The sequence below is a fragment of the Diplotaxodon limnothrissa genome, linkage group LG4 (assembly GCF_057381915.1).
Source record: "Diplotaxodon limnothrissa isolate DT_005_m linkage group LG4, D_limnothrissa_male_GT1.1, whole genome shotgun sequence".
In the NCBI taxonomy this organism is placed as follows: domain Eukaryota; kingdom Metazoa; phylum Chordata; class Actinopteri; order Cichliformes; family Cichlidae; genus Diplotaxodon; species Diplotaxodon limnothrissa.
Window position 1 is genome coordinate 9,006,690 of NC_140599.1, and position 25,528 is coordinate 9,032,217.

Consider the following 25,528-nt stretch of genomic DNA (forward strand, 5'->3'; position numbering starts at 1 on the left):
CACATGAAGGAAAATGACTGCCATTCATGTTATATGACAAGGCAAGAACATCTGTAAGCCCGACAGAGTGAACACTGTTTCTAAAACTGGCTCAAAATGTGTCGCACATTAAAGTTTTTACTATCTACTTTGGCTTTCAGGTCATGCAAAGTAAGTAGCAATATAATTATTCAAACCCCCCAAACACATCACAATCATTTCTTTTATATACCATTAAAAAAAAACAAAAAAACAACAACCCTGTAACTATAATAATCTTATGGAGCCCTTAGATCAATGCTACTTCACTGCATAGAAATTAAATGTTTAGCACTTTTAAGTGAAGACAAAACCGGAGGTAAAATATCAGATTTCACAGTTTTCATTTGGAGACAAAACGTTTTGGGATTTTTTTCCACTTACAGCAGAGGTGTCGAACTCCAGGCCTCGAGAGCCGGTGTCCTGCAGGTTTTAGATACCACCCTGGGTCAACACACCTGAATCAAATGATTAGTTCATTACCAGGCCTCTGGATACTTCAAGACATGTTGTGGAGGTCATTTTGCCTTTTGAATCAGCTGTGTTGGATCAAGGACACATCTAAACCTGCAGGACACCGGCCCTCGAGGCCTGGAGTTCGACACCTGTGACTTACAGCATTCCCACAGACTGTATACAAAAGATGGACTTAACCAGTGTTACTCCACTGACTGGTTTTTAAAGCTTCTAGTTCAGCAGTTTATGCCATAGACATCTTGAGCAACGTTGAATCTGACTGAGGACTCTATGAAGTTACACTTGTACTTGTGAAGCCATGTCCTATAGCAGCGGTGGGCAACTCCAGGCCTCGAGAGCCGGTGTCCTGCAAGTTTTAGATCTCACCCTGGGTCAACACACCTGAATCACATGATTAGTTCATTACCAGGCAGCTGGAGAACTTCAAGACATGTAGAGGAGGTAATTTAGCCATTTGAATCAGCTGTGTTGGATCAAGGACACATCTAAAACCTGCAGGACACCGGCCCTCGGGGCCTGTAGTTGCCCACCCCGTCCTATAGTATACTCTCATTTATTGTCTATTAAACTCTAAACTGGACCAAAATTTACAAAATAAGAACACTTGATGCTCAGAATTGAGACCATAAACTCATTGGAAAAGCATTTATGATAAATTGGTTCAGAAATAGGTTCTCTTTCATATAGACTTCTATGTAATTGGAGTCCTTTCTCCAAACGTAGCATTTGCCCCCTGCTGGTCAGTGCAAGAAATGCAGATTTAAGGTTTCACAGTCTAAATCCATCTTTTATGGAGAGAGAACATCTGACATGAGCAGAAATATAAATTAGACAAATAAAATTTTAAACAGGTGTCTTCTGACTGTCGTCGCAGCTCAGGGCTGTACAACTCAAGTCATTTTTGCACAAGACATTCTGAATGTGCTCAAGTTACCCCAGTTCAATACACATAAACAAAGATTTTCATCTTGCTTCATCTATATCTTCAGTTCAGAGTTTAGAGCCCAGAGGGAGACACAAAGCTGATAAGTGAGAGCAGTCAGCTGCGACTCCTCCAGCTGATTAACAGCAGGTTCGGGTGTGGTGGTGCAACAGTTTGGCCTCACCTTTTGCACACGTCTTGTGTTTATACACCATGAGAGAAGCTTCCATGCTTCCATTAACACAATACCTCAGGCTGTTTAAGCTGCCCGGCGGCACTGAGTAATTGATTTGCTCGGCTGTAATCCTGCTGCCTTCTTTGCTTTAGAAAACAATAACCGCTTATGCAAATGTACATTAGTAAAAGCTCAGGAGGCCCAGAGATGAATCCCAAAATCCATCCGTAGAGCTGACACTCACAGACTGATAAAAGAAAATAAAATAAAAAATGGAGGGACAGACTGGATGACGTAACATTTAATTCTGATGGAAAAGTAATGAGAAGGAAAAGTCAACACTTTTGATTGTAATGAATACTGTCAGGGTGGGAAATTAATCATCCCCATCTGGACTGTGCAACTTGGTGATGAAGAGTGACATATCTTTAAGCAAGGCTGCAGAGCTCGAAGGGAACGATGACTCCCATTTCCATATTAATAGCAAAATCTGATTCATTTATTATGTGACAGTGAATTTATTCTTCTTATTCACAGAATTGCTTTATGCTCCTTTTAGTATTTTCACCGTCTGGAGGTTTTAGTGGTTTACCTTCCTTGCACTGTTGTTGTTGCTTTTGTCATTTTCCATTGCTTTATCAAGCCAGTCTCTCTCCTGTTCTGACTCGGAGTCACTGGCCTCGCTTGCGTCCGCTGCCAGCAGGCGGGAATAGTTAATCCTGCGGTGGTGGGGGGCTTTCCACTGGAGCAGGGGCAGGCACACACACCACACCATCAAAACCATCGCCAGTCCTCTGAACATCCATGTGAGCCCGATGCTTTGGGCCACAAACCCTCCAGCCAAACTCCCCAGTGCACTACCCAGATGAATAGAGAGGGACTTGTAGACCCTCCTGACGCTCCTCTCAGCCCCTGGTGTGGCGATGTCCTCACACTGGAGCTTCACGGCCCACCAGAGAGCTCCGCTGCTGAAACAACTCAGCACCTGAGCAGGCAGTGCAGCCCACGCTCCCCAGAGGAAGGAGTAGTAGAAGCACTGCAGGCCGAGACTCGCGGCTCCAACTGCGAGCATCCTCCTAGGGCCGAGCAGCCTGGAGACTCGGCCAGCCATCAGAGGGAAGGCGGCCTGCGAGAGCAGAGCGAGGGCAAGAGATAGTCCCATGTGCAGCTCACTGCTTCCGCGATCCTGCATCTGCCACAGGAGGAAGTTGTCGATGGCCGAGTTCGCCACCCCGACCAGCAGGGTGGTGAAGACGCAGAGCACAGCCTGTGGGGAGCCGCGCACCAGTTGCAGGGCTTTCAGGAGCCCGCTGGTCCTGTTTCGCTTCTTGTTCAGGTAGAGAGGGAGGGACATGGCCAGGGGCAGGACCAGAAATGCCAGGCTGGCATAGCAGTAGAAATGCACCACACTCCTTGAGGTCTGAGCAGCTATGAGGCATGCCAGTCGGCTCACCAGCAGGCCGGTTACCCCAACCCCGCATGCTGCTCCAAGTACACCCCACACCCTGGTGCTGCTGTAGCGGTCCGAGGCATCCGCGAAATCTAAATATTCGTAGAGGCCGTCGTCTACATTCCACTCCAAGGGTGCGGATGCCACCTCCCACACACACATGATGATGAGTATCAAGAAGAAGAGCTGATGCTGAGTGTCCATCACCTTTAGGCTGCCCAGGAAGCCCAAAGAACTCTCATCCTTTTTCTCCCCCATTTGCTGCTCTGATTTCAGCTCAGACCTCTTGTTTCTGACCGGAGTTGCCAAAGAGCTGCTGGAACTTTCAAGCACCTTTGATTCATTCTTTTGTGGCGCATAAAGAAGAGGAGATTCAGTGGTATGACTGTGATTGTGATGGTGATGATGATGAGGTGAAGTTTCATTTGCAATAACAGGAGCTTTCCTATCAGCATCAGGAAGATGAGTGACAAGCGACTGGGAAACATGAGGTTTTGGATGGGATGTTACAGGTCCAGTGATGTTCACTGACAATACATCAGATGGATTTTGGGGTGGGCCGACATGCGGATCCGAGGCGTTACAAGTCCATGCATGCATATCCGTGTGCGGGATGAGCAGGAGGAGCAGAGCGGCTGCTGCCGAAAACACGACAGAGCCGCAGATCACTGCTCGTCTCTTGTTGTAGTGTTTGGAGAGCAGGCTCGCCGCGGGGCTCCACACCAGCGTAATAAAGTGCTTGGTACCCATGACGATGCCCGTCATGGCAGGAGTCAGGCCAAGCTGTCTGAAGTACAGGGTGAGGAAGGGCAGCAAGCATGCTTTAGCGCAGGAGCACAGGAAGTTAAAGGTTCCAGCCATAGCGAGGGCTCGCTTTATGTCAATCTGCTTGATCCTCTTCATGTTTGAGCAGCTTAGAGTCCGTCCTGCTAGCTGTCACATGGAGCGATTCAAACTGAGAGAGACAGAGAAAATATAAAAATGTTAGTGCAGACATTTCAGTCTTTTGATACTAATACATTCTGAAAAGGCATCAGGCATCATCATACAAAGATTTGACCTCTGACCTCTCCTTAAAGAAAGGCAAAATTATCTAAAGGTCAAAGTGGTAATAATGCTATATAAAGCTATTTAAAACTATGTTTCTTCCTGCCATTGTTTATATTGACAGCATATAGATATATAGGGATTCTAAATATTACGTTCCTTTGACCTCTGACCTTTTTTAAGGACAAATAAAGTCAAACTTTCATAATATGTCTTTTATCTTCAGAAGTGTGCTTTAGATTCTGCTGACTTTGTTTGTATTGGCAAAAATCAGGAAATGATACTGGTGTATGAGGACTCTAAATATCACATTACAGTTTGCGTGGAAATATCAGTCGCATTTGACCTCTGACCTCAGTTTTACATTTTCAGATCTGCTTTTTTTTAAGTTGACCCTAGAATGTGTGTTACATATTTAAAGAAAGGATTGTCAAGATGCCAAACTAGATAGAAATACACTTTAGTTTAATATTATATAATAAGCTCAAGTTATTCATGTCCAGTCTTTTAAAAATGAATCCATTACTTGCTCACAGATAACATCTGTGCAGTCAAAGTAAACACCTGTCATGCTATCCTTGTATAGCATTTAAGAAATATTAAATGTGGACATTCATTTTAGTTATGTTTTGCCATTATGTTGGCCATATAGAGTTGTTTAAATAAATAAATTGAAGACTCCAGGCGATTTATTTCTGTTCTCGGGTAATAAAATGATTCCTCTGCTGTTCCTAATGCGATAGAGGCCCTTAATAAATGAGTTGAGGGCTGGCCCTCGTTTATTTCGCTGTAGCTCCAACAATAATAAAGTATCTGTTTTTATAGTAACTTATCCACACTCACATGCGAAGCAGACAGACTCAAATGATCACCCTACAGCGACTTCATTGTGTTTGAGGAAATAAGCTGACACGAAAAAAACGAGGAAATGACAGACTGTCAGGAAACCACCCGTCAGGCTGGACGCACCTGTGCCTGCAAGATGTGGAGGACTAGTCCACGTCACGCCAACTTTATAAAGGAAGAAAAACAAAGTTTTAACATTTACCTTTTAAATTCTGCCCAAGTTCCTTATCCTCTTCTGTCGATCATTTCCCACCCGCGACTCCGACAGCGCACTCCCGGGTTTGAACCTTTGTTGCTCTGAGCTCTGGACACCTGTAGCAGTCGGGTACGCGCTCAGCAGCAGCAGCAGTGCGAGTTCACACCTGTGGGCGCAGATTCCCACGACTATAGCTCCTCCTGTTGGTGTGGATGCCCGTGTGCACTACAGAGAGCATCGTCGCAGCTCGATTAGGCGATAGGCGCAGTTCATCAGAGAGTGATCAGAGAGCTCCAACTCCTCTGTTTTGATGTCCAATTACACGTTATTAAAGCAGGTCATCTGGTTTGAATTTTATATTTGTCTCCTCAGTGCAAAGATAAAAATCTTCAGTAAGAACCACTTCAGTTAGTGTGATTAGTGCTGACTTTAAAATCACCCCCTTTTTGGGGGGATTTGAATCTCCGGACTTCTTTTCTTTTGAGCAATGAAACTTGTGTGTTTGTTTGCCTGGATCATGGCTCAAGTCGCAGAAAGCATCGTACAGCAGTTTGACACAAAGCAGAAAATACCAAACTCCAGCACATGCTGTTTTTTTACACCTCTGCTCTCTAACAGGTGTCACATGGGGTGATTCAACTTGATTCAACCCTAAAAATTCACATACATCAAGAGGTTCAAATCACATATATGTTTCTTTCTTCTTCTTTCTTTTTACCTCCCCAGCATGTGGGACTTTAACCTCGTCTGCTGGATGCCACATGGCATTATTGTAGTATTTCATTGCACTGATTAAGTTGATTTATGACATAAAAAATCCACGACCAGCTTATAAAATATAAAGTTTATTATTGAAAAATGGCCACAGGTAACAAGCACTTGGATACTTGTAGTACTTTGTCTTTGAAGCAAATTAACTGAACAGGTACTTATGTAGAGCTTTAATACAAACACTCAAAGCACATTTTACTGCAAGCCTCATTCAACCAATCATGCCTGTTCATACAAGCACTTTTTTCCTGTTGCATACACACCTCTAACATTCACACATTCAGGGGTAGATCGATGCATTGGGATACTTCGACATGCAGACTTGCTCTGCATTCTTAGTTAGTAGAACCTAACTACTTTTTCTCCTGTAGAGGATCCGTTAACTCTTATCACAGGATTTGTAAGCATTTAGAATTCAGTTAGCGAGAGAGATAATGGAATCCAAATAATCGTGTGTTACTAAATTAAGAGGATCCAAAGGGATTAACATTAATGTTACTAAACACAAGACAGTGTAGATGATTCTACTCTGCAATGTAGAGGTGACCTGCTTCTGCCTCTAGCTCTAGCCCACCACGACCCTGAACTGTATGCGAGGTGAAGAAAATGAACTGATGGGTGGACGGATATGCTTTGCTAATGTAACATTAAGATGACTGTGAAGCAGTCAGCCTGTGTCCCTCACATGCTGACACCAGAGAAGCTGTTGATTGGCAGTGACATGACTTTGTCCAGATACTTGCTGAGTGGCAGCTCTTGCTCGCTGCCGATGCTGTACCTACACCGAATGGTGCAACCCGGGTCCAAGCATGGAGAGATTTCTATTCTGTAAAAGAACAATGCAGCATGTTAGTTTTTCTTAAAGGGCGAGAGTGGACAAGTAAAAACAGAAGAAGCATAAAATTACTTTTGGACATTGGTGTATATCCTGCGAGGGTCTTTGTCCAGACACACGCAGAGTGTTCGTTGCTCCATTGTCCTGATGCTGATGTTTCGAGTTTCGATTTTCTATCATTAACAGATTCAGTTAACGGTTGCCTTCAGATATGGATAAAGCACTTCCACTGCATCATGCATAATGAGATATAACTAGCCAATAATCCAAGGCAGAAGAGAATAACGTCTTACTGTGTTGTATGCGGGGTTCAGAGAGTCAAACCTTGCAGCCAGGTAACTCTCCCCTAAACAAAATGAAAAGGATGACTCAGTTTTTTCTCCACATAATTCTTATTGCACTGAAATAAAGCAATTGATAAAAAAAAACCAAACAAAAAAAGAAAACCAACAACAAACCTGACGCTGAAGCTGCCGGCTCTGAGGTAATCACCACACGCCAGGTCATAGATGCTTCTCCTTTAACGTCTCGTTTGCTTAAAGTGGCCTGTTGAGAACATCAGTGAGTGTGAGTCTGTGTGCAAGTGTGACAGTGTTAATGAGTGTAAAAGGATAAGGGGTGCACCTTTGTGTAGTTGACCGACAGAACCACGCCAAAGAGTTCCACCGATGACTTCTTTTGTCGTACAGAAGGTTCCCCTGTCAAAGACGAGCCAGTTTATGTCGCCATCTGTTACCGTGGTTACATCAATATCCACACACACATGCACAGAAAGATTCGCACACATACTCTGCTGCCAGTCTTTAAGGTGTCTGAAATCTGGGATGTCGGCCTCCAGGTGGGACACAAACAGCTCCTCCACTGAGGCCAGATCAGAGTTGGAGAGGGTCATCTAAACACACGGCATATTTAATCAAATCAAAAACCAGCGTGAACAAACGAATGACAGCACCTACCAGACTCTACACTGAAGAAGTAACTGCTAAACTCAGTTTAGTTAAAGCTGTAACATTTGAATTTGTTTGGAAACAGTGAATGAGCTGGAAAGACATTTGGACGCCCATCTGCCACTTTATTAGGCACGCATGTTCATCTGCTATTGATGCAAATATGGAGTCAAACAATCAGCAACTCAGTGCATTCAGGCATGCAGTAAGGATCAAGTCACATATGTTTATAAAGGCATGTAGGTCAAGACGACGTGCTGAAGTTCAAACTGAGCACCATGATCTGAGTATTTTAGAAACTGCTGGTCTGCTGGCCAGACTGTTTTGAGCCAATGGGAATGAAATTATTACTCAAATAGCCACTCTTTACAAACGAAGCATGCAGAAAAGCATCTCTGAACACACAACACATTGAAGCAGATGGGCTGCAGCAGCAGAAGACCACGCCGTTCGCTGCTCTTGTCAGCTAAGAACAGGAAACTAAATCTACAATCAGAGTCACAATACTTTTAGAATTAGAATGGGTTCACCAAAACTGAACATTATCGTGGATCAACACACCAAAATCTCTGAGGAAGGTTTCCAGCATCTTGTTGAATCTTTTTCATAAATAATGAATTCAGCAAACTGTACCTAATAAACTGGCCAGTGCATGTCACCAAAAAGCTTGTGAAGTTATTATGAACTGAGATCAACATTTCTTGTACTCTGATTTGGTCCACCTAGTGGATAAAGTGAAACATTTTCTCTCATCTTAGCTCAGATTTGTTATCCACACACTGTAGGAAAAATATTTTATGCTAAAACTTGAAAAAAAAAAACAGTTTCCAAAAATAACACAGCATTTAAATTAGATCAACATGAAATTTGTTACAGTCATAAAAACAACAACAACAACAAGAAATTGTTGCATAAGTGAATCCCTGAGAGGGGAAAACCCTCAGATGCAAACACAGGGACTGGTTCACCTTTCTGTGAGTTGAACTATGTGGTTCAGGAGCTTAAGAATACAATTTGAAAATTTGGCTGTTCCCTCATCTATTATTGGAATAATGAACAAGCCAAGTCAGTTTTGGCTGTGAACTTTGATATTACTACATTAGAAACAGAGAAAAAGAACTGAAACTCACTGAAAATGATACAAAGATCCACACACAAATAAAACTAATGTGAGAAATTATGAAACAAAGATATGACACAGGAGGTCTAATACTAAATGTCTAAGTCCCCATATCAGCAGGAAAACATTTCATTGTCCAAACTCTAAAACTCAAATTCAACACGCAGTTACACGATTTGACACAAGTCCAGCTTTAAGTAAGAAAAATAGACATTATTTATTATTATTTTCTTTTTAGCTGAATTCTGCTACGATGTTTGACACATGAAAAGCCAGCCTTGCTCTTTGCCTTCCACATTTAAATGCATGTAAAACACAATATCTACACACGATAGCTCTGCTGTACCTTAACTGAATAGACCGGGAGGTTAACTGGCTGTGTCCCACAGCGAAGGTAGTAACACAGGGTGTCCAACAAGTAAAGGCTCAGCTCTGTCGGTTTCCTGGAAACAGAAGGCTGTGCAAAGGGCGGACAGGATTAGATGGACTGCATATAGTTATTATTAATAAGATGTAATCGCTACAGTTGGTTACCAGCTCAGGTAGCGTCGGGATGGCAGCTCCCAGACTGCTAACGTTGACACTGTACCACGGATCCACTCTCTCCAAACAGGACGCCAAAGACAACCTGCTCTCATCCTGTGAGGAGTATTAAGAGTTACGTAGTCCTCTACACTCACACCTGTCAGAGCTGCTTTGAATGTGTCAGTGTAACTCACAGGTGAACTCGGTGAAGCCTCTGCATCAGAGACTGGGATGTAGTACAGCTGCAGGTCTAGTTTCTTGGTCAGCATGTTACGTTTGGCCTCTTTCTTGCTGTATGGACATTTTTAGAAAAGTTTATTTAAAAGTGGGCATGCACACACACACATACACACACTCCAGTATTTGGGATCCTCACCGTATGATGTAATAAGCCTTGGTGAGCTTTCCCAGGGTGCTGTCATCCCCCAGTACCACAACTCGAGCCGTGTGACTTCGCTCCTCTTTGAGTAGAAGCGAGTTTCCAGTAACATCTTCCTTCATCTTCTCCTCCATCAGACTCAGTTTTTCTGCAGACTTTGGCTTCTTCAAGGCATTTCTCCGTTCCCGCAGTGTCTTTTGAGCCGTGTAAGGCAGCTGCTCTGCTTCGTCTGAGTCCTTTAAGTCCTTCACTATCCCGCTGTCTCTTGAGATCCTTTCTTTGTCATCCTTAATGGAGTTGGAGCCAGAAGGTAGGGCAAAGTCTGTCAACAGATTCCCTTAAGGAAAGACAAATTTAACGTCAGTTTCAAGTAAAACTGCAGCCTTCTTGTATGTGTGGTAAGATTATAGATATGAAGCATCAGTTCTTGTTTGTTTGATGGGCTCACATAGTATCTCTTCATCTGTCCACATGAGGAAGTTCATCTCTGGCAAGGGCACTGTAGTGCTGTACACAGGACCTTGTTCATCATGCAATACATCTGAGAGAAGTTGATAAGAAATATTATTATTATTATCTCCACTTAGAATAACTTGTGTTATAACACACTACACTCAGACCTTTTTCAGAGGCAGCCAAGATGTGTTTGTATATCTGCTTCAGCCCCTTCAGATAATCTGCACGACTGCCGGGACCATGCTGTAAACTCTGCTTCACAGTTTCAACCACATCCTGGAAATATTGCCTCACATCATGGTCCTCTAAAACCTGGAAGAAAAAATTAGGGGAACACATCAGATCTTGATGAATAGCTTGATGTGAATAAGGGAACAAAATGACACAGGAACATCCATCCATTCCACTTCTCCGTTTCAGGGTCGCAGGGTCACAGGAGCCTATTCCAGCTGTCATAGGGCGAGAGGCAGGGACACCCTGGACAGGTCGCCAGTCTGTCGCAGGGCTAATGCACAGAGACAGACAGCCTTTCCCACTCACATTCACTCCCATGGGCAATTTAGATTAATCAATTAACCTATCCCCACTAAGTGCATGTCTTTGGATGGTGGGAGGAAGCTGGAGTACCCCGAGAGAACCCACGTAAACACAAACTGGATTTGAACTCAGGACCTTCTTGCTGTGCGGTAACAGTGCTAACCACCGTGTCACCGTGCAGTGGAAAACAAATCCTTTCAGTGCTGGACTCAAACTCACAGCAAAAAAAGTTAATTTTGTTAAGTTTTCCTTGATTTGATTTGATTTTTCTGAGCAGTACATGTTATTTTTTATATTTATAGAAATCAAGGTGGCGTGAACTAAAGTTCTGTTTTTGAAACCTGGAAAATGAAACCTGATTTATACATATACACCATTTGAACTAATGGGTGATTAGTTCATGTAGCTTATGTTTATATTTATATACATAGTAAATAATAAATCTGGGATCATGAAAATGAATGGGATTCATCCTCTGGGGATCACTACTGTTTCTTTGTCCAAAGCACCCTCATGGATGTATTTACCTCAAGAGCTTGAGCTAGTCTGGAGCTTTGGCAGGTCGTCCCTAACCCTGTCTCCAGCACACGGAAAAGCACACTTTTCTCCATAGTCCGTGTGTTTGTGAGCCGGCGTGACACTTCCAAGTATGCTTTAACCGTAGCTTCCAGTGAAACAGAAAACACAGCTGGGTCTGCCAGCACAAACACTCTGCAGGACACAAGCAGGAGACAATAATGTTGCGATATACAGTTGAATCATTCTGATACAGGTCTGGAGGTCTTTCAATATGGCCTGCTTACTTTTCCCTGGCAGCAAAATGCTCACTCTTGATATTTTGCTCTGCGATGACTCTCTTCAGGTACAGAGATCCTGTTGAGGAAAGGGTTTGTCTGGTAAGAGTGAGGGCGGATTTTAGTATCGAGGTCACGCGTGTAAGGATATGTGATACCTGGTGCAGTCATTTCCATCTTGATGCTCCTCAGAGTGTGCAGAGCCACAGCGGAGTATGGCGATGGCAGTATCAGCAGTTTCCCCAAACACTCGTACGCTTTGTGATAAAGACCTTTAGGAATTGTGACACCTGACTGGACATTGAAATACAGAAAAGCCTTTCAGCCTGTATTTGTACATTATTTACAGCTTGTTGCTGTTGCTGCAGTGTTTTCATGAACAATATCGTATTTTCAGCTGTGTGTTGCCAAGTGCGTCTTACCTGAATGACTACATAGTAGAGCGTGTGCAGCACTGGGTTGACAGACATGTAGGTTTTTTTCTCATGGAGCTACACCAGCCAAAAAACCCAGACAAACAAGAATTCAGTATCTGAATTCATTTTGTACTTTTTAAGCAGAAGTAAAGAAAAGAAAGTCTTTAAATGCACAGCTTTTGCACAACTGCACAACTTGATTTTGACTAGACTTGATGAAAGACAAACCTTGGAAACTGTTGTTAACGTCTTCTCCAGCTTTTGGACCAGAATTGAGATTATTGAAAGGCTGCAGGAAGGATTGACTTCCACCTTCCTTTGGAGGTTCCATACCAGCATTCCTGCAAATCAGGCAGACAGTAGTTTGCTTGCATTGTCTCAGATAAGTGTGACTATCTATTTTAGCAGCTAAATTATCCCACTGTGTGTGAAGAGGGTGGAAGGTTGATACCACTACTATTAGCTAATTAGCTTAAAATAACTAAGCTCTGCAGCCCCTTATTAGGTATCCCTCACTCAAAACTATAAATCACAGCTTTAGGAGTCACATAGTCATGTGTAAATACTTTACACTCACCGGCCACTTTGTTAGGTACACGTGTTCATCTGCTCATTAATAGAAATATCTAATCCACCAATCACGTGGCAGCAGCTCAAAGGATTTAATTATGTGGACAAGGTCAAGATGACCTGCTGAAGTTCAAATCGAGCATCAGAATGGTTGTTGGTGCCAGTCAGGTACCATGATCTGAGTATTTCAGAAACTGCTGATCATGGAAACCATCTCAAGAGTTTCCAGAGAATGATCAGAAGACGAGAAAATATCCAGCTAGCGACGGTTCTCTGGGTGAAAATGTCTTGTTGAGTCCAGAATTGAGAGATGAAGGGGCACATTGCTTCAAGTTGATAAAGCCAATGATAACTCAAATAACCACTAGTTACAGCCAAGGTGAAGAGGATCTCTGAATGCAAATATGAACATATTAAACCTTGTAGGCAGACAGGGCCCCACCAACAGACTGACACTCCTGCCACCAAAAATCAGGAAACTGAGGCTACAGTACAGTTTGCACAGGACAACAGAAGATTGAAAAAATGTTGCCTGGTCTGATTAATCTTAATTTTTGCTGCAACATTTGGGTGGTAGGGTCAAAATTTACATGAAACAGCATAAAAGCATGGATCTATTCTGCTTTGTATCAGAGGCTCAGGCCTTCTCACCAGATCTCAGTCAAACAGAGCATCTCTGGGAGAGTCACATCATGGATGTGCAGCCAACAAATCTGCAGCAGCTTAGTGATGTTGTCACGTCAACATACACCTAAAACCTCTGATGAATGTTTCCAGCAGCTTGTTGAATTAATGCAGTTCTGCAGGGAAAAGGAGTCTATCCCAGTATTAGGAGCATGTGCCTAATAAAGTGTCCAGTGACTGTATGTGTAATAGATTGTAAACAAAGGGAAGGAAAACAGGAAGTGATAAGGAAATATATCACAGTTTTAGAATCTATTTCTTATAATTAGTAATTAAACAATACTGTTAAAATGATCGCCTGTGTTGATGCAAACTATCTGCTAACGGAAGCGTCTGTTTTACTAGACAAACACGTTTCTCAGCAATGATGACGAGTTTTTAATAATCCATTATGTTGCTCTTTGACTTCAGACTTTGATTTCAGCGCGCTTATATACTTTCAGTAGTGGATACCTTTGCGGGAACAACTCTCGCTCTTCATCTCTTTGAAAAGAGCCTGGACATCATCACACAAGTTGGAGTCCCAAGTGGAGGAGAGGTCCTCTTTAGCTGTTAAAACACACACACACACACACACACACACACACACACACACACACACACACACACACACACACACACACATTTTGTTTGCATTCTCTAGACTCCGAAGCTGCAGCTTTTACTGGTGAAACGAGAATGCCCATGAAGAAATGAAAACTCTCACCTGTGGGATCGACCATCCTTTCCACTCTTCAGAGTTTTTGCTTCTGTCCGAGCGAGCGTTTTCAAGTAAGTATGAACACAGTTCCCTCCTGAATATTCCCTGCTGCTTCCTGTTACTGACATAATGCCATGATGATCATCACATTGCTATTTTAAGCATGCTCGGCAGGGTGTGATTAACTTATTGGAGGAAATAAAATTCTGAAACAAAACGTCACTATCCAAACAGATGAGTGTAGTCTTTATTTCAGTTGGATGAGCTACAAAAACAAAGTGAAATGCAAATGCTCATGAAGGTTTAAAAAACCAACAACACATGAGAATAAATAACTTAGTTTATTACACAACATTATTGACTTGAAAATGTACACATTAGTACTCAAGTAATCAGTTTTCAAATCACCCACAGCAGATTTTAACCCACCCCTACACAAACAGTGCCGGTAAGACAAGAACCTGTAAAATCCCCCAACACACCGACAAGTACACCCACATTCCTCAGTATGCAGTGAGCGTGCCAGTGTGTCAGAAGAAAAAGATGCGTACACTTCCTTAACAACAAGGCGGCACACCTTAATCTCAATTGTGGCGCACGCATGAAAAAATGTCACTCTTTGTCAGTCTGTTTATTTTTCACCAGCTGTACAGTGTCCCTGTCCTCAAACATCCCAGCATTAGAAAGAATCCCACAGCTTTCTTCTTCTTCAGTGCGGCACCGAGCTGGTCATGGATACGAGGACGAGAAAGAGGTGATGGGGAGGCAGAGCATAGAGCAGTAGGATGGGTGCAGAGGCTGAACTTGGCCCAGCAGCGGTTGGTAGGTCCTCCAGTCCAAACCGCTTCCCGGCTTACAGCACAGAGACACCTCACACCTGCGGGCGAGACAGAGCAACACTGCATTAGACTCGGAGACGCTGAGGTTGTGATTCACATTCGGAGAAAAAGGAGGCACAAGAAAGAAATTTGCCCCCCATCCCCATCATTTTCTCTCAATGCATTTAACAGATTACATAAAACAGAAAATAACAGCATGTGTGGCATATCTGTATGTAGCTGTGCAATGGTGCTGAGTGCAAAGACGTTGGAATAAATTATGGAATAAATCAGGGACAGTGAACTAATTACTATATATACAGCATATACATAAGGACAGCGTATAAATAGTATATAGGCACTGACAACAACAAAAGATAACATATACAGCACACTTTGGTTCAGCTTTGTTCAGTTGATATTTAAATCAAGTATATTAAGTGCTGCTGATTTATTGTGCTTCATAATTGGGGCTGAAACCTTAAAGGTTTTGTTGTTAATGCTACAGTAATGCACAAATACAAAAGTGCAGCAGCTCATCTGGTGTCCTTCTTTCTGAAGAAGAAGAAGCAGGTCTGGAAAATGCTTTTAAAATGAGCCAATTGGTCCTGTTGCTTAAAGTGGGTCTTGGGAATTTTTCGTATTTTGTTAACAGAAAAGAAAGGTCATAAAGAAACTGTAATAAATCCACCAGCTTTGGGCTTTTTATCTAAGGTTTTTGTGGAAGTCTGGATAAAATTACTAAATTTATTTTTTGTTATCAATTTATGCTCCAAGACATTATTAGAAGTTAAAGTATTTTGAAGTTTGGTGAGAGTGTTTTCTTTGTGTAGGGGTCCCAAGAAAGAGGGCAAATGAAAGACTGAGCTGATATGTTTTTCAAGTTATAAATATGAAAGATCAGCAGCTCAACATCTGTCCACATCTTTTGCTTGTAACAGTGTAATTTTAACACGTTGCTTTGATCCTTTCATGTAAGTCACGCATCAGAGTATATTTATTTTCCAAGGCTTTAAAATGCAGGAGGAATTCTTTCTGCCACCAAAGTCAGAGGTGATGCTTCGTTTTATACCTGGTGACACTTTGAATAAACTTCTTTTCATCCTGATCCAAACACACAGCAAACGTCGTCCCGGGATCTCTCCCATTCACCTGCATCTTGTCCACCTTCACTTCTGAGACTGAGATGTGCTGCCGGAGGGAGAAGAAGTGTGAGGAAGGGAAGGGGGGTTGTTTCAAAGGGAGAGTGAGCACGTCATCACATTTAATATCACCCTCACCTGTTTGTAGCCCTTTTTGGACTTGGAGCACTGCCTCTTCAGGACTTCAGTCATTGTGAGCTGCAGGCTCTCTGCTGAATCTGCACAGGCAATATTTGAATAGCTTAACTTACAACAAAGCATAGGCAAGACAAAGAAAAAAACAAAAGAAGAAGTGGGAATCACACGCACCGAGCTGCTGAGGTGTCCTCCACTGTTTGTGAAGATTAATCGATGTGCACATGATTTCTTTATTGATCCACTGGCTCCTCCCACTGATTGCCACCTGTTGCCGAGTCACAGATTAAGGAAATACGCCAGGCTGTGAATTTAAACATCATCTTATTGCTTGTGTTGCAGGAAACGAGTGTGTGGGAACAATACCTTGTTGTATGCAAGGCTTAGTGTTAGAGGGACAGCCTCTCGTTCCTCATCAATGCCAAACCTTTTGCTGGCAGCACCTTCAGAAAGAACACAAAAGTGTGTGTTTGCCTGAATGGTGTCGCTGCTGTCTGATTACAGACATCACAGACTGATTTCAGAGTGTGACTCACCCATGGCCTTCACAGCTCTGGTTCCAGCCGTGTGTCCAAGCTCCAGAGACTGAATAAATACTTCCCTTCTCCTCTCTCCTCCAACCAGGGTGAGCTGTGCAGAGGAAGGAAGTATTCATGGTTATTGTGTCCTGTGCATGCCTGTGTATGTGTCTGTCTGCGTGTGTGTGTGTGTGTGTGTGCGCATGAATCTGCTCTGACCTCAACCTGGTAAAGCTGCACCAGAACAGGCTGGTCTGCATGTCTGCAGTAATAAAGCACCAAATCAGCCAGCAGGGGCAGCTGCTCCGTACCGCTGTTGCTGTGCGATACGCTGTCATCCTTAGAGGCCGCCTGAGTCATTTAAAAAAACAAAACAAACTATGTTGTTATGTTGGCAGCATGTGCATAAATTAAGTATGCTCATTAAAATAGTTTTGCCCAACTCGCCCCTGGTATAAGGAGAACTGAAAAGGTCGCTATTTTTAGGATGAACTTCTGAAACACTGAAAAGTCCCCACAAAACTGATTCAGCTCATGAGGTGTTTTCAGATCTCCAAAAAGTCCTCCACACATGGAAAAACTGAGAGATTTACTATGATCATCACTATGATCTCCAGCCATTTCATTGCTCCTTTCATATAGCAAGTGCCTCACAAGACCTCAAAGGATGTGTCCAAAATGAGGCCTAGCTTACTTTTAGTGCTAGTTTGCTGTAAGAAAAATTAAAACAAGGACACTGGATTCTTTATTCCCTGTAATTCAACTTCATCACTTAAGGATAGTGATTGGAAAAACATCAGCGACTTTTATAGACTTCTACTGTGTGGCGTATGAAACACTGAGAGGTGATGGTGACTGAGTAAAATATACCTGAGAAAGCACGTCAGAGGACAAGCTGAGCAGACTGAGGACATTTCGCTCATACCAGGGATCCATTATACCCAGCATGTGAGCTATATCTGTCGTCCAGTCGTCCACTGCAAGGCCATTTGAGTCCTGTATGAAAAGTAAGGTTGTCTGTTCAATTATATTAATGACATTTTATTATCCAAACTGTTTGCACAGCCATAAAAACATGGCTGTTATTTTACAGTACTCAGTGCTTAATGCTACCCGGTGTGTTGTGCAGCCGACAAATCTGCAGCAACTGTTTGATGCTATCAAGTCAATATGGACCAAAAATCTCTAAAAGTAGTAGCTGTAAACCCAGTACTAGCAAGGTGCACCTAATAAACTGGCCATTGAGTGTATATATCAGTTTTAAGTTTATAACGAGAAAACTTCAGAAATGGCAGGTTGTTAAAAAAATGTCTACAAAATCAGATTAATGCGAACTCAGCAGCCAGTGCTTTGGGTAATGTTCAGAAATAGTGTCAACCACTCATAAAGGAACAGTCTGATGAAATTGTTCTAATTACCAGCAGGGGGCGACTCCTCTCTTCCAGACTTTTAAGAAATCTATGAGAAAGTGACTTCTCGCCTCCCTTCATTAATGATGTCAAAATATCATTTGTTGAAGTTTTATTTAACGCAACGCAGTATCAATTTTGACATGAATCTATTTAGAGAGAAGCTGATTGTATGATGATTTGAAGTGTTGCTATGAAAGTTCTTATCAAGTTGGTTTTGTAAAGTTGAACAAACAGCAAGCAGGCAAAACGCTCAGATAAAGGTATCGAAACAAAACTAAAATAAATTTGCTGGCTACATCCATCTTTAATGTACAGTCTATATATTTGACGTCTAAGTCCTGGAGAGAAAGCGAATTTATTATGAACAATGAAAAGACGTTTTTTTTGGAGCCAGGCACATAAAGTACTCATTCATAGCTGATCAATGAAATTAAAAGTTGTTTTAAGGATTATTCTTTAAAAGTGGTCCCATCCTATCTATGAACATATGGAGATAAAAGACGGGATAAACTGAGATGCAGAGGTGGCAGATGTTCTCACCACAGAGGTAGTGGTTTTGGTTAAACCTACTATCCGCTCCTCAGTTGGTGTGTGCCCTCCTCCCGGACTTCCACTTTGTCTTTTGGTGGGAACAAAGTAAAACTGCAGCTTGCACACCTTGGTGAGCTGGGGACATTTGCTCTCTTTCTGATGCAGGTCGCTGTAGGCTCTGGCCAGCCTTCCAGCCTCTCTGTCACCTCCAAACACCACCACCTTGACGAGGGTAGGTGCTTCTACCAGATCCTCCTCGTTGCAACTCAGGATCGGTCTCCTGCGGACGCACAAATGCTTTTGAGGGGAAAGAGGATCCAAGGGAGCAGGGGACTCATGAAGGGGATGAACTTTGGAGGGTTTGAGGTGTGACTGAGTTCTTTCAAAGTCTTTGTGGTAGGCCATGCTCTGGACACGGCGGCAAACCCTAGGACTGCGAGAGGGCTTGAAAAGCAAAGAGAAGCCTAGGAGGGATCTAGACTTCTTCTTTGGTTTCTTTCTAGGTTTGGGCTGTCTGTCTGGTCTTTCCTCTATGTCCTCCTGTGTTGTCTCCTCGCCCGATTCCACACCCGATGAGCCAGACGGCACAGACCAGCTGGAAGACAGAGAATAGCCGGAGTCCCTGGAGGACGAGGACGCGGTGGAGATGCGATGACTTTGAAACTCAGGATGATCTTTGTTTCCTTCCGGTTCGTCTTCCTCATCAAAGCTGGTGTCGTTATTGTCATCATCGTCAAGTCCGGTTTTAAGGAAACAGTCTGATGAATCCATGTCATTCTGAGCTCCAAGAATGTGTTTCAGAACATCTGCAGTGATGCAAAGAGCAGGATTAGCGTTAGCAGATTATTCTGTAGCTCAGTTAAAGGAAGCTTTAGTCATAAATCTGTTTAAACTGAGCTTGTTACCAAAGTTATCATTTTCCCAGTGGCATTTGTGGCATTTGGGGAAGGGCAGCGTGAAAATGTCAACAGCTCCTGATGAGAAGAGGAAATACTGAGATTAAAGTGAACAGCGCCATTTTCATATATAGTGCTTTCATGTTATTTCATGTTATTCCCTGACCTACCCATGTCTGTGCCTTCATCGGCACGAGCAGGTATAGCAAGGCTTTCTTTGAGCCTCTCCATTCTTTGGAGTATTCCCTCTCTTGCTGATCCAAGATCTGCTGCAGAGGCTGCCATCTCCATGCTTTCTGTCAGTGACTGCAGAATCTGGTCCAGCTCCTCAGGCTGCTTACTCTGAAAGAAACATTAAACATTAAGAAAAAAAACAAAGAAAGAAAAAACTTTAAGGGGAAAAAATTGTGAAAAACCTTTAGATATTTACAGCTTGCAACTAGGGATGTAGTTCTCCTGTAATACAGTAAAATTACATATAATATATAATAATATTTACCTACAAATAAAGGTGCGGTATGCTAGAATAAGGGGGAGGCAAGTCAGATTTTCACAGGGAGCAAAGAAATAATTATACCGTAGGCAAATTTAAGTAAGTGATTTTAAGTAATATGCAATTGAAAAGTATAGTCACATTAGAAAGTGTTACCAAAACAGTCAGTGAGGAGTCACCTGCAGGGCTTTGTGGAGCTCCTGTAGGTCATGTTTGGTGCCCAGAGCTGCCTGAAAGCTGTGCAGGATCAGAGTGATGGTGACGTCTCTGCTGCAATGCTGGGAGGCACTCAGCTGCTCGGAGACAGACTGCACCTCTGTAGGAACATCATCATCTGGACTCACCAGCAGTACCGTGCTGCATACATTAACGCCCACAAACACACACGCAAATGTTTAGTGCGCACAGAAATATCAGCAATGTTTAACTCATTTAACAGATCTTTTTTTTAATATTTTCACTCACATTCTGTAATCATTACATTTTTCGTGGACTTACATGGTTTTAGAGCCGTGAATCTCATGGGAAATACCCTGCTCCGTCCTTACCAGTCTTTGAAATGAAATACCTACAGCAAACAAATAGGAGAAAGGTCAAATACATGGATCTACAAGTATGAATGCATGAGGTGGTTTTGTCAGGGAGACACTGCCTCCATGTGGTCACATGGTAATTAACCAAACCAGTGTTTTCTATATTTTCATGTGTCAACACCAAATGAACTCTATTAGACCTTCAGTGTTGTTATATTCTCTCTTATAACTTAACTGGTAAAGTAACAATGCCTTTTTGGTTGTTAGTAGCTTACTTTAATAACCATTTTGAGGAAAGGCACATCAATGCGCACATACACCACACTTGGTGTTCTCTACTTTACACAGAAAGTAGTACCACAAAACTATAAACTGATTTTACTAAATACATAACAAGTGTCAACAGCAGTCAGTCACTAAGTGGATTCATATTAGGTGGCACTTAATTCTACTGGTGGAAGTTTCCACATTTACCAGCAGAATTAACCACCATTTGGGATTGTTTGGTCAAGTCTGATTACCTGATTAACCAAGTCTGATTAACATTAAACTGATAAGTAGCTTTGAGTTAACTCTAAACTATCTGTTAGCTGCTTTGTTTTGAACTCAGTTTGCTTCCTCCTTCTCTGATTAAAGGATACAACCTTCTTCCTTTTGTTTCTATTAAACTGGCTTTGCTGCCAATGACGCTCACTATTATTGTATAAACACTTAGCTAGTAGTAACTACTGGTGGTATCTATTGTTATGTCTTTCATATTTTACTGCTGTGCATATTAGTTTCATTGCAACCTGGTGCTCGGAGCTCCTGCTGGATGACATTAAGCAGACGTTTAGCAGCAGAACTGCAGGGCTCGGGCCAGGACAGGAAACCATGGAACAACAGGTTGGCGTCCTGCAGCACGCCACTGTTTGCTGGCAAGTAAGGAGCCTGCAAGAGTGAGTAAGTGTTAATGTAAGTTCCACAAATGTTTTTACTGTGCAGCTGATAATGGGAGGATTCCTTCTCATTTCTGTCCTGATCAGTAAATAATAACTCACTCTCAGGAGGGTGGAAGAGAACAAGAGCGAGAGCGGCACCACCAGCTCATACTGACACTGCTCCAGCACCTGTAGAGGAAGAAAAAACTTGAATTGAAACCACTGCCTTTCCTCCTATAGCAATAAACAGCGCAGAAATTGATGTTGGTGTTTCGGCTTTTCACCTCCTTTGTTTTCCTCAGTATTTGCTGTAGAAGGATGAGGAAGTTGTGGGGATCTCTCTTCACAAGTTCCTCCAAAGACCAGCGATTGATGCACAGTCCGGCTAGTCAGGGCAGAGAGAAATTTTAAAAAACCTGAACTGAGCTGCGTATTTCTCCTTTTAGGTTTCAGTCTGATGGCAACCAGTAAACAGACTGTTCAGGTACTCGGCTTATAGTTAGAAAGATGCTTGAAAACGATGACGCCACTTTCACTTTTGCTGCCTGTTTTTCAATGAAGGGTTTTTAGTTAGAAATTTTAAAAAAGGATCTTGCATAACCGGATACTTGCTCATTCTGTGTGTCACCACTTTCAATTCCCATTTTTCTCTTACAGCTCCCAGTTCATTGAGGGTATAAGTCTTATTACATTATTATTATTTGGAAATAATAAATATTTAATATTTTAAATAATATTTTAAATAATATTATTTTAAATAGTTTTACAGTTTTTCCACCAGTAGTCTTAACATGTCTTCCCCCGCCCCTCATAGTGGTTTGTTAGGCTGATGATATCATTTTCTGGGGTGTTACCATTAAAAGCAGCTTTGCTTTTGAATCCTACCTTTCCAGAGCTGTGTGTCAGGAGTGTCGACACCCAGGTGACTGAGGCAGCGCTCGAGGACATGCTGGATTCGATCCTCGGTGCATGAGCTCTGATCCAGCGTCTGCATCGTCTTCTACTGAGGCAGACAAATAGAAAAAAGCTAAATTACTCCCTTTGATGCTTTGGTCTCTTTTGGTCTCTGGTCTCTTCAGTCACTCAGACTTCCCACTGATGGTGCTGGCCACACTTTACAATCATTGTTTATCCCTTTCCAGACCAACACTTGCTCTCACAAGCAAACAGCAAGTGTCCAACCAGTGTCCACAGCAGGGTAAAAAAACACAGCAGACTGGCACTTCCTAGTAATGCCAGTGAGTCACAGACTGGGGGAGTGGACCGGAGATGAGCTGGTGGAAAACAGCTCAACAACTTCTACTTTTTCATTCTTAAAATCAGCTGGTGACACCACATTCATGTGACTCACAAGCAAGTTGGAAATGACTTACAAACGGACAACTTCCTATTTGAGCCTCTTTAGTCCTAAATCAAGCAAATGTGTGACTTTGAAGTAAACATGGTCGCACAAGAAAAAAGAATTGCTGGAATTCACTTACATGCACCTGTGGTTTGGGCGTTCACACATTTAGCTGCAATAAAAAGCGCACAGTGAAGTAGGTAGCAGCATGAGCAGATTCCCCTGAGACATGGTTTGCTGCAGTATTTACTTAAACTCAGATCACACCCTATGACATGGATGAGAAGGAATATTTCCCCTGGTACTTTTTCTAAGGAAGCTGTAACTGGAAAAATGGGCTAATCTCAACCAATCAAAACGGGAAAAGGCCTCTCTGAGGCACACAGTGTAAATTAAAGGGAACATCTTGTGTCATTTATATATATATTGTCGATGCTCATATTAAGCATGCCTAATGAAATAATGTGAGCAAAACGTTTCAAGGCTTCAGACTGCTCCAAACATGTGTTTTCCAGCACTTATTTCTTGTCTCAGCTTCATATGATGTCACTGAGATAGGATATCCCTTATACGGTTATCTCAGGCGCAACAGCCCCACCCACCTGCTGTCCAAACTTGTTTACCAGAGGCAGTCAATGAGAAGACAATTAGCTTAAAGGAAGGGGAAGAAGATTAACAACAGCTTGTTTTAGACAGCAGGCCCAGTGTAAAATATGTAGGCATTATTTTGAATAGCAAATTATCCAAAGAGTTCAGCAACAACCAAAAATATGTAGCTTGAAATGTGGATAAAGAGTCCAGTTGAAATTTTAAAAGAAAAATGGAACTACTCTCTTTAGACATGGGTAGACATGCAGAGCGTTCACAGTATTGCAACATAGTGGTGACGCCGAACTTTTATTTTTTTAAGGGGCTTGCTTCCATGGTCAGATGAACTCAGCTAACCTTTCACCAACATCACCAGTCTAATGAGATGTTTCAGCCACATATCCCTTACCTTCAGCTGCCTACGGTATTTCTTATAGGTAATGATTTCAAACTTTGTGTAATGTGTTTGTGTACATGAAGACACACACAAACACAGAGACACACATCCTCTACTTGGGAACGGCCGTAACAGAGGATACAGAAAAACAGGAATTAAAGCGGAACATGAAACAAGTCACTGACACAGACAATGACTTTTAGTCACGCTGTGGCTTCGTAGTCGTAGTTCAAGCTTAAAATCTAAAGCTGCAGGGCACGAAATAACTACATCTGCACATAGCACATGACCAACAAGGATATGCTGGAAGTATTTGTTTGCAGCAGCTACCTGGCATATCCCCTAGCAGCAAGCAAGTCCATCAATTGTCCACTGAGGAAGCAGGTGTTAATCCATTGTATGCTTTCAGGTTATATTGTTCAGGCCTGCCATGTAAACATGACGTGCCACAATGCAAAAAAAAAAACAAAATACCATTATTTGATGGGAACTTGACACAATAGGATTGCTGCACTTTAAGCCAATCAAATGTATTTTTATGGCGTGACAGCCTGGTTACATCAACATCAGCTTTCAACAAAAGAAGAGGAACAGGAAATCTGCAGAGGTTGAATTAAAGTTTGCCGTTAGGTCTCTTATAAGCTGGGTGATAGATGCTCGTTCTAAAACGAGTTACAGACAGCCTGATATGAGCAGAGATGCACATGCAAGTTGATGCTTAAATGTTTTTAATGCGCATAAAATTAGAGACAACCAGCAAAGCGAGATAAATCTTACCAGTGAGCACTGTAATCTGTGTCCTAGATCATCCCAGATGTACCACAACTGAGAAACGCCAACGAAGGGAAACAATACGGAGACCACATCCTCCTGTGTTGGTGCTTTTCAAAAATAGACCCTCCAACTGCACAGCTAAGAGAGCATGTGCTGCAAAACAGGAACTTGATGAGTCTTTATACTGAAGTAGTTTACACAAGACATTGTGCTGAAGCAGTAGGAGGAGTCTTTTTTTTAAGACAGACCTCATTTGACTAAAGTTGTTCACAACATTGTGCCATAAACGTCTAGACTGTTGTGATCAAATGTGTCAGTCCCCAGAGATAAGGCGATAAAAACTGGGGTTCTTAGTCCTTTACATAGAGAAATCAATCACACAAATTTCATATAAATTTCTGAACACAGACTCCACAGCATGCCAAAGCCTCTTTGGATGGCCTATGTGAGTGTAAGCAGTGCACATACAGCAGTTAGGAAAGCTGTTTTAGGTAGTAAGTGACACCAAGAGATGTTAGCTACTCTTTCTGGTAAGAAAACCCTTTAGTAGGAAACATATTTATGCCATTACTGGTAAATGCCTGTTCACATGGTATAATTCAGTGAGTGTCAGAGGGAACTAGATGTGTGCATCTTCTCTGTGCCCTGAGTGCAGGACTCTAGTTCCCTCTAGTGCATTGTGTGAGTAGAATAAAGGGAAGATAAAGTGAGGTAGGATGTCAGTTAAGTAGATTTTGAATCCTTCTAGATGCAAAATTAGCTTTGGCGGTTTCAGGCAAATACAGTAAACCCATTAGATGCTTAAACCAAAGAGAGGCGAGCTGAAGCTGTCGCTGATCTGTTTTTCCTTTTTAAAAACATAAGAAGAAGAAAATAATTATGTGCCTGGTTAATTTCCTGCTATTAAAGTTGATATCGCTTCTGAGATCCATAATAGCCTGTTTAAGTTAACACGTTCATGTTTCAACTCATTGTAGGGTGTCTTCATCTCTTGTGCTCATGTTTAATACAGGTATTACCAACATAGGACAGTCTTGTCAGGGGAGGCACTGGGGGGACAGCAAATTTTAGGTGCTCCCCAAAGAGAAGCGGGATACAGCGGTAGAAGACCATGCTGGGCACCACTCCTAATAGCTAAGAAAAGGAAACTGAGGCTACAGTTTG

General features: G+C 42.3%; 3 protein-coding genes across 3 annotated transcripts; all 3 read right to left on the bottom strand.

Annotated features, from left to right (window-relative positions):
• Positions 1–2,172: 2,172 nt before the first annotated feature.
• Positions 2,173–3,945, bottom strand: mfsd6l (major facilitator superfamily domain containing 6-like). Its single transcript, XM_085351396.1, has one exon. It carries the CDS (start codon positions 3,943–3,945, stop codon positions 2,173–2,175), a length of 1,773 nt encoding a protein of 590 aa, XP_085207522.1.
• Positions 3,946–6,583: 2,638 nt separating this feature from the next.
• Positions 6,584–13,887, bottom strand: pik3r6b (phosphoinositide-3-kinase regulatory subunit 6b). Its single transcript, XM_085351395.1, has 19 exons — positions 13,872–13,887; positions 13,619–13,714; positions 12,140–12,252; positions 11,918–11,986; positions 11,654–11,789; positions 11,505–11,574; positions 11,229–11,412; positions 10,329–10,476; positions 10,157–10,249; positions 9,706–10,045; positions 9,524–9,620; positions 9,339–9,443; positions 9,151–9,261; positions 7,527–7,629; positions 7,362–7,435; positions 7,196–7,283; positions 7,031–7,083; positions 6,810–6,910; positions 6,584–6,728 (listed from the first exon to the last, which is right to left on the bottom strand). Exons 1-19 carry the CDS (start codon positions 13,885–13,887, stop codon positions 6,584–6,586), a joined length of 2,142 nt encoding a protein of 713 aa, XP_085207521.1.
• Positions 13,888–14,594: 707 nt separating this feature from the next.
• On the bottom strand, positions 14,595–24,395 carry LOC146633239 (phosphoinositide 3-kinase regulatory subunit 5-like). Its single transcript, XM_085351389.1, has 18 exons — positions 24,368–24,395; positions 22,149–22,266; positions 21,548–21,648; positions 21,384–21,452; positions 21,135–21,273; positions 20,309–20,378; positions 19,990–20,167; positions 19,488–19,659; positions 19,327–19,395; positions 18,431–19,227; positions 17,349–17,474; positions 16,698–16,829; positions 16,497–16,590; positions 16,327–16,403; positions 16,135–16,228; positions 15,964–16,043; positions 15,756–15,874; positions 14,595–14,742 (listed from the first exon to the last, which is right to left on the bottom strand). Exons 2-18 carry the CDS (start codon positions 22,255–22,257, stop codon positions 14,595–14,597), a joined length of 2,574 nt encoding a protein of 857 aa, XP_085207515.1. The 5' UTR covers positions 22,258–22,266; positions 24,368–24,395.
• Positions 24,396–25,528: the final 1,133 nt, after the last annotated feature.

What these genes read in the sequence shown, in the direction of transcription:
- mfsd6l (XM_085351396.1), bottom strand. Translation starts at nt 3,945, where the DNA reads ATGAAGAGGATCAAGCAGATTGACATAAAGCGAGCCCTCGCTATGGCT.
- pik3r6b (XM_085351395.1), bottom strand. An exon ending in TGTCGGTCAACTACACAAAG is followed by an intron (nt 7,284 to 7,361) that starts GTGCACCCCTTA and finishes TGTTCTCAACAG; the next exon opens with GCCACTTTAAGCAAACGAGA. An exon ending in TGAACCCCGCATACAACACA is followed by an intron (nt 6,911 to 7,030) that starts GTAAGACGTTAT and finishes TGTTAATGATAG; the next exon opens with AAAATCGAAACTCGAAACAT.
- LOC146633239 (XM_085351389.1), bottom strand. Translation starts at nt 22,257, where the DNA reads ATGCAGACGCTGGATCAGAGCTCATGCACCGAGGATCGAATCCAGCAT. An exon ending in TACTGAGGAAAACAAAGGAG is followed by an intron (nt 21,453 to 21,547) that starts GTGAAAAGCCGA and finishes CTTCCTCTACAG; the next exon opens with GTGCTGGAGCAGTGTCAGTA. An exon ending in CCAAAAAGGGCTACAAACAG is followed by an intron (nt 15,875 to 15,963) that starts GTGAGGGTGATA and finishes TCCCTCCGGCAG; the next exon opens with CACATCTCAGTCTCAGAAGT.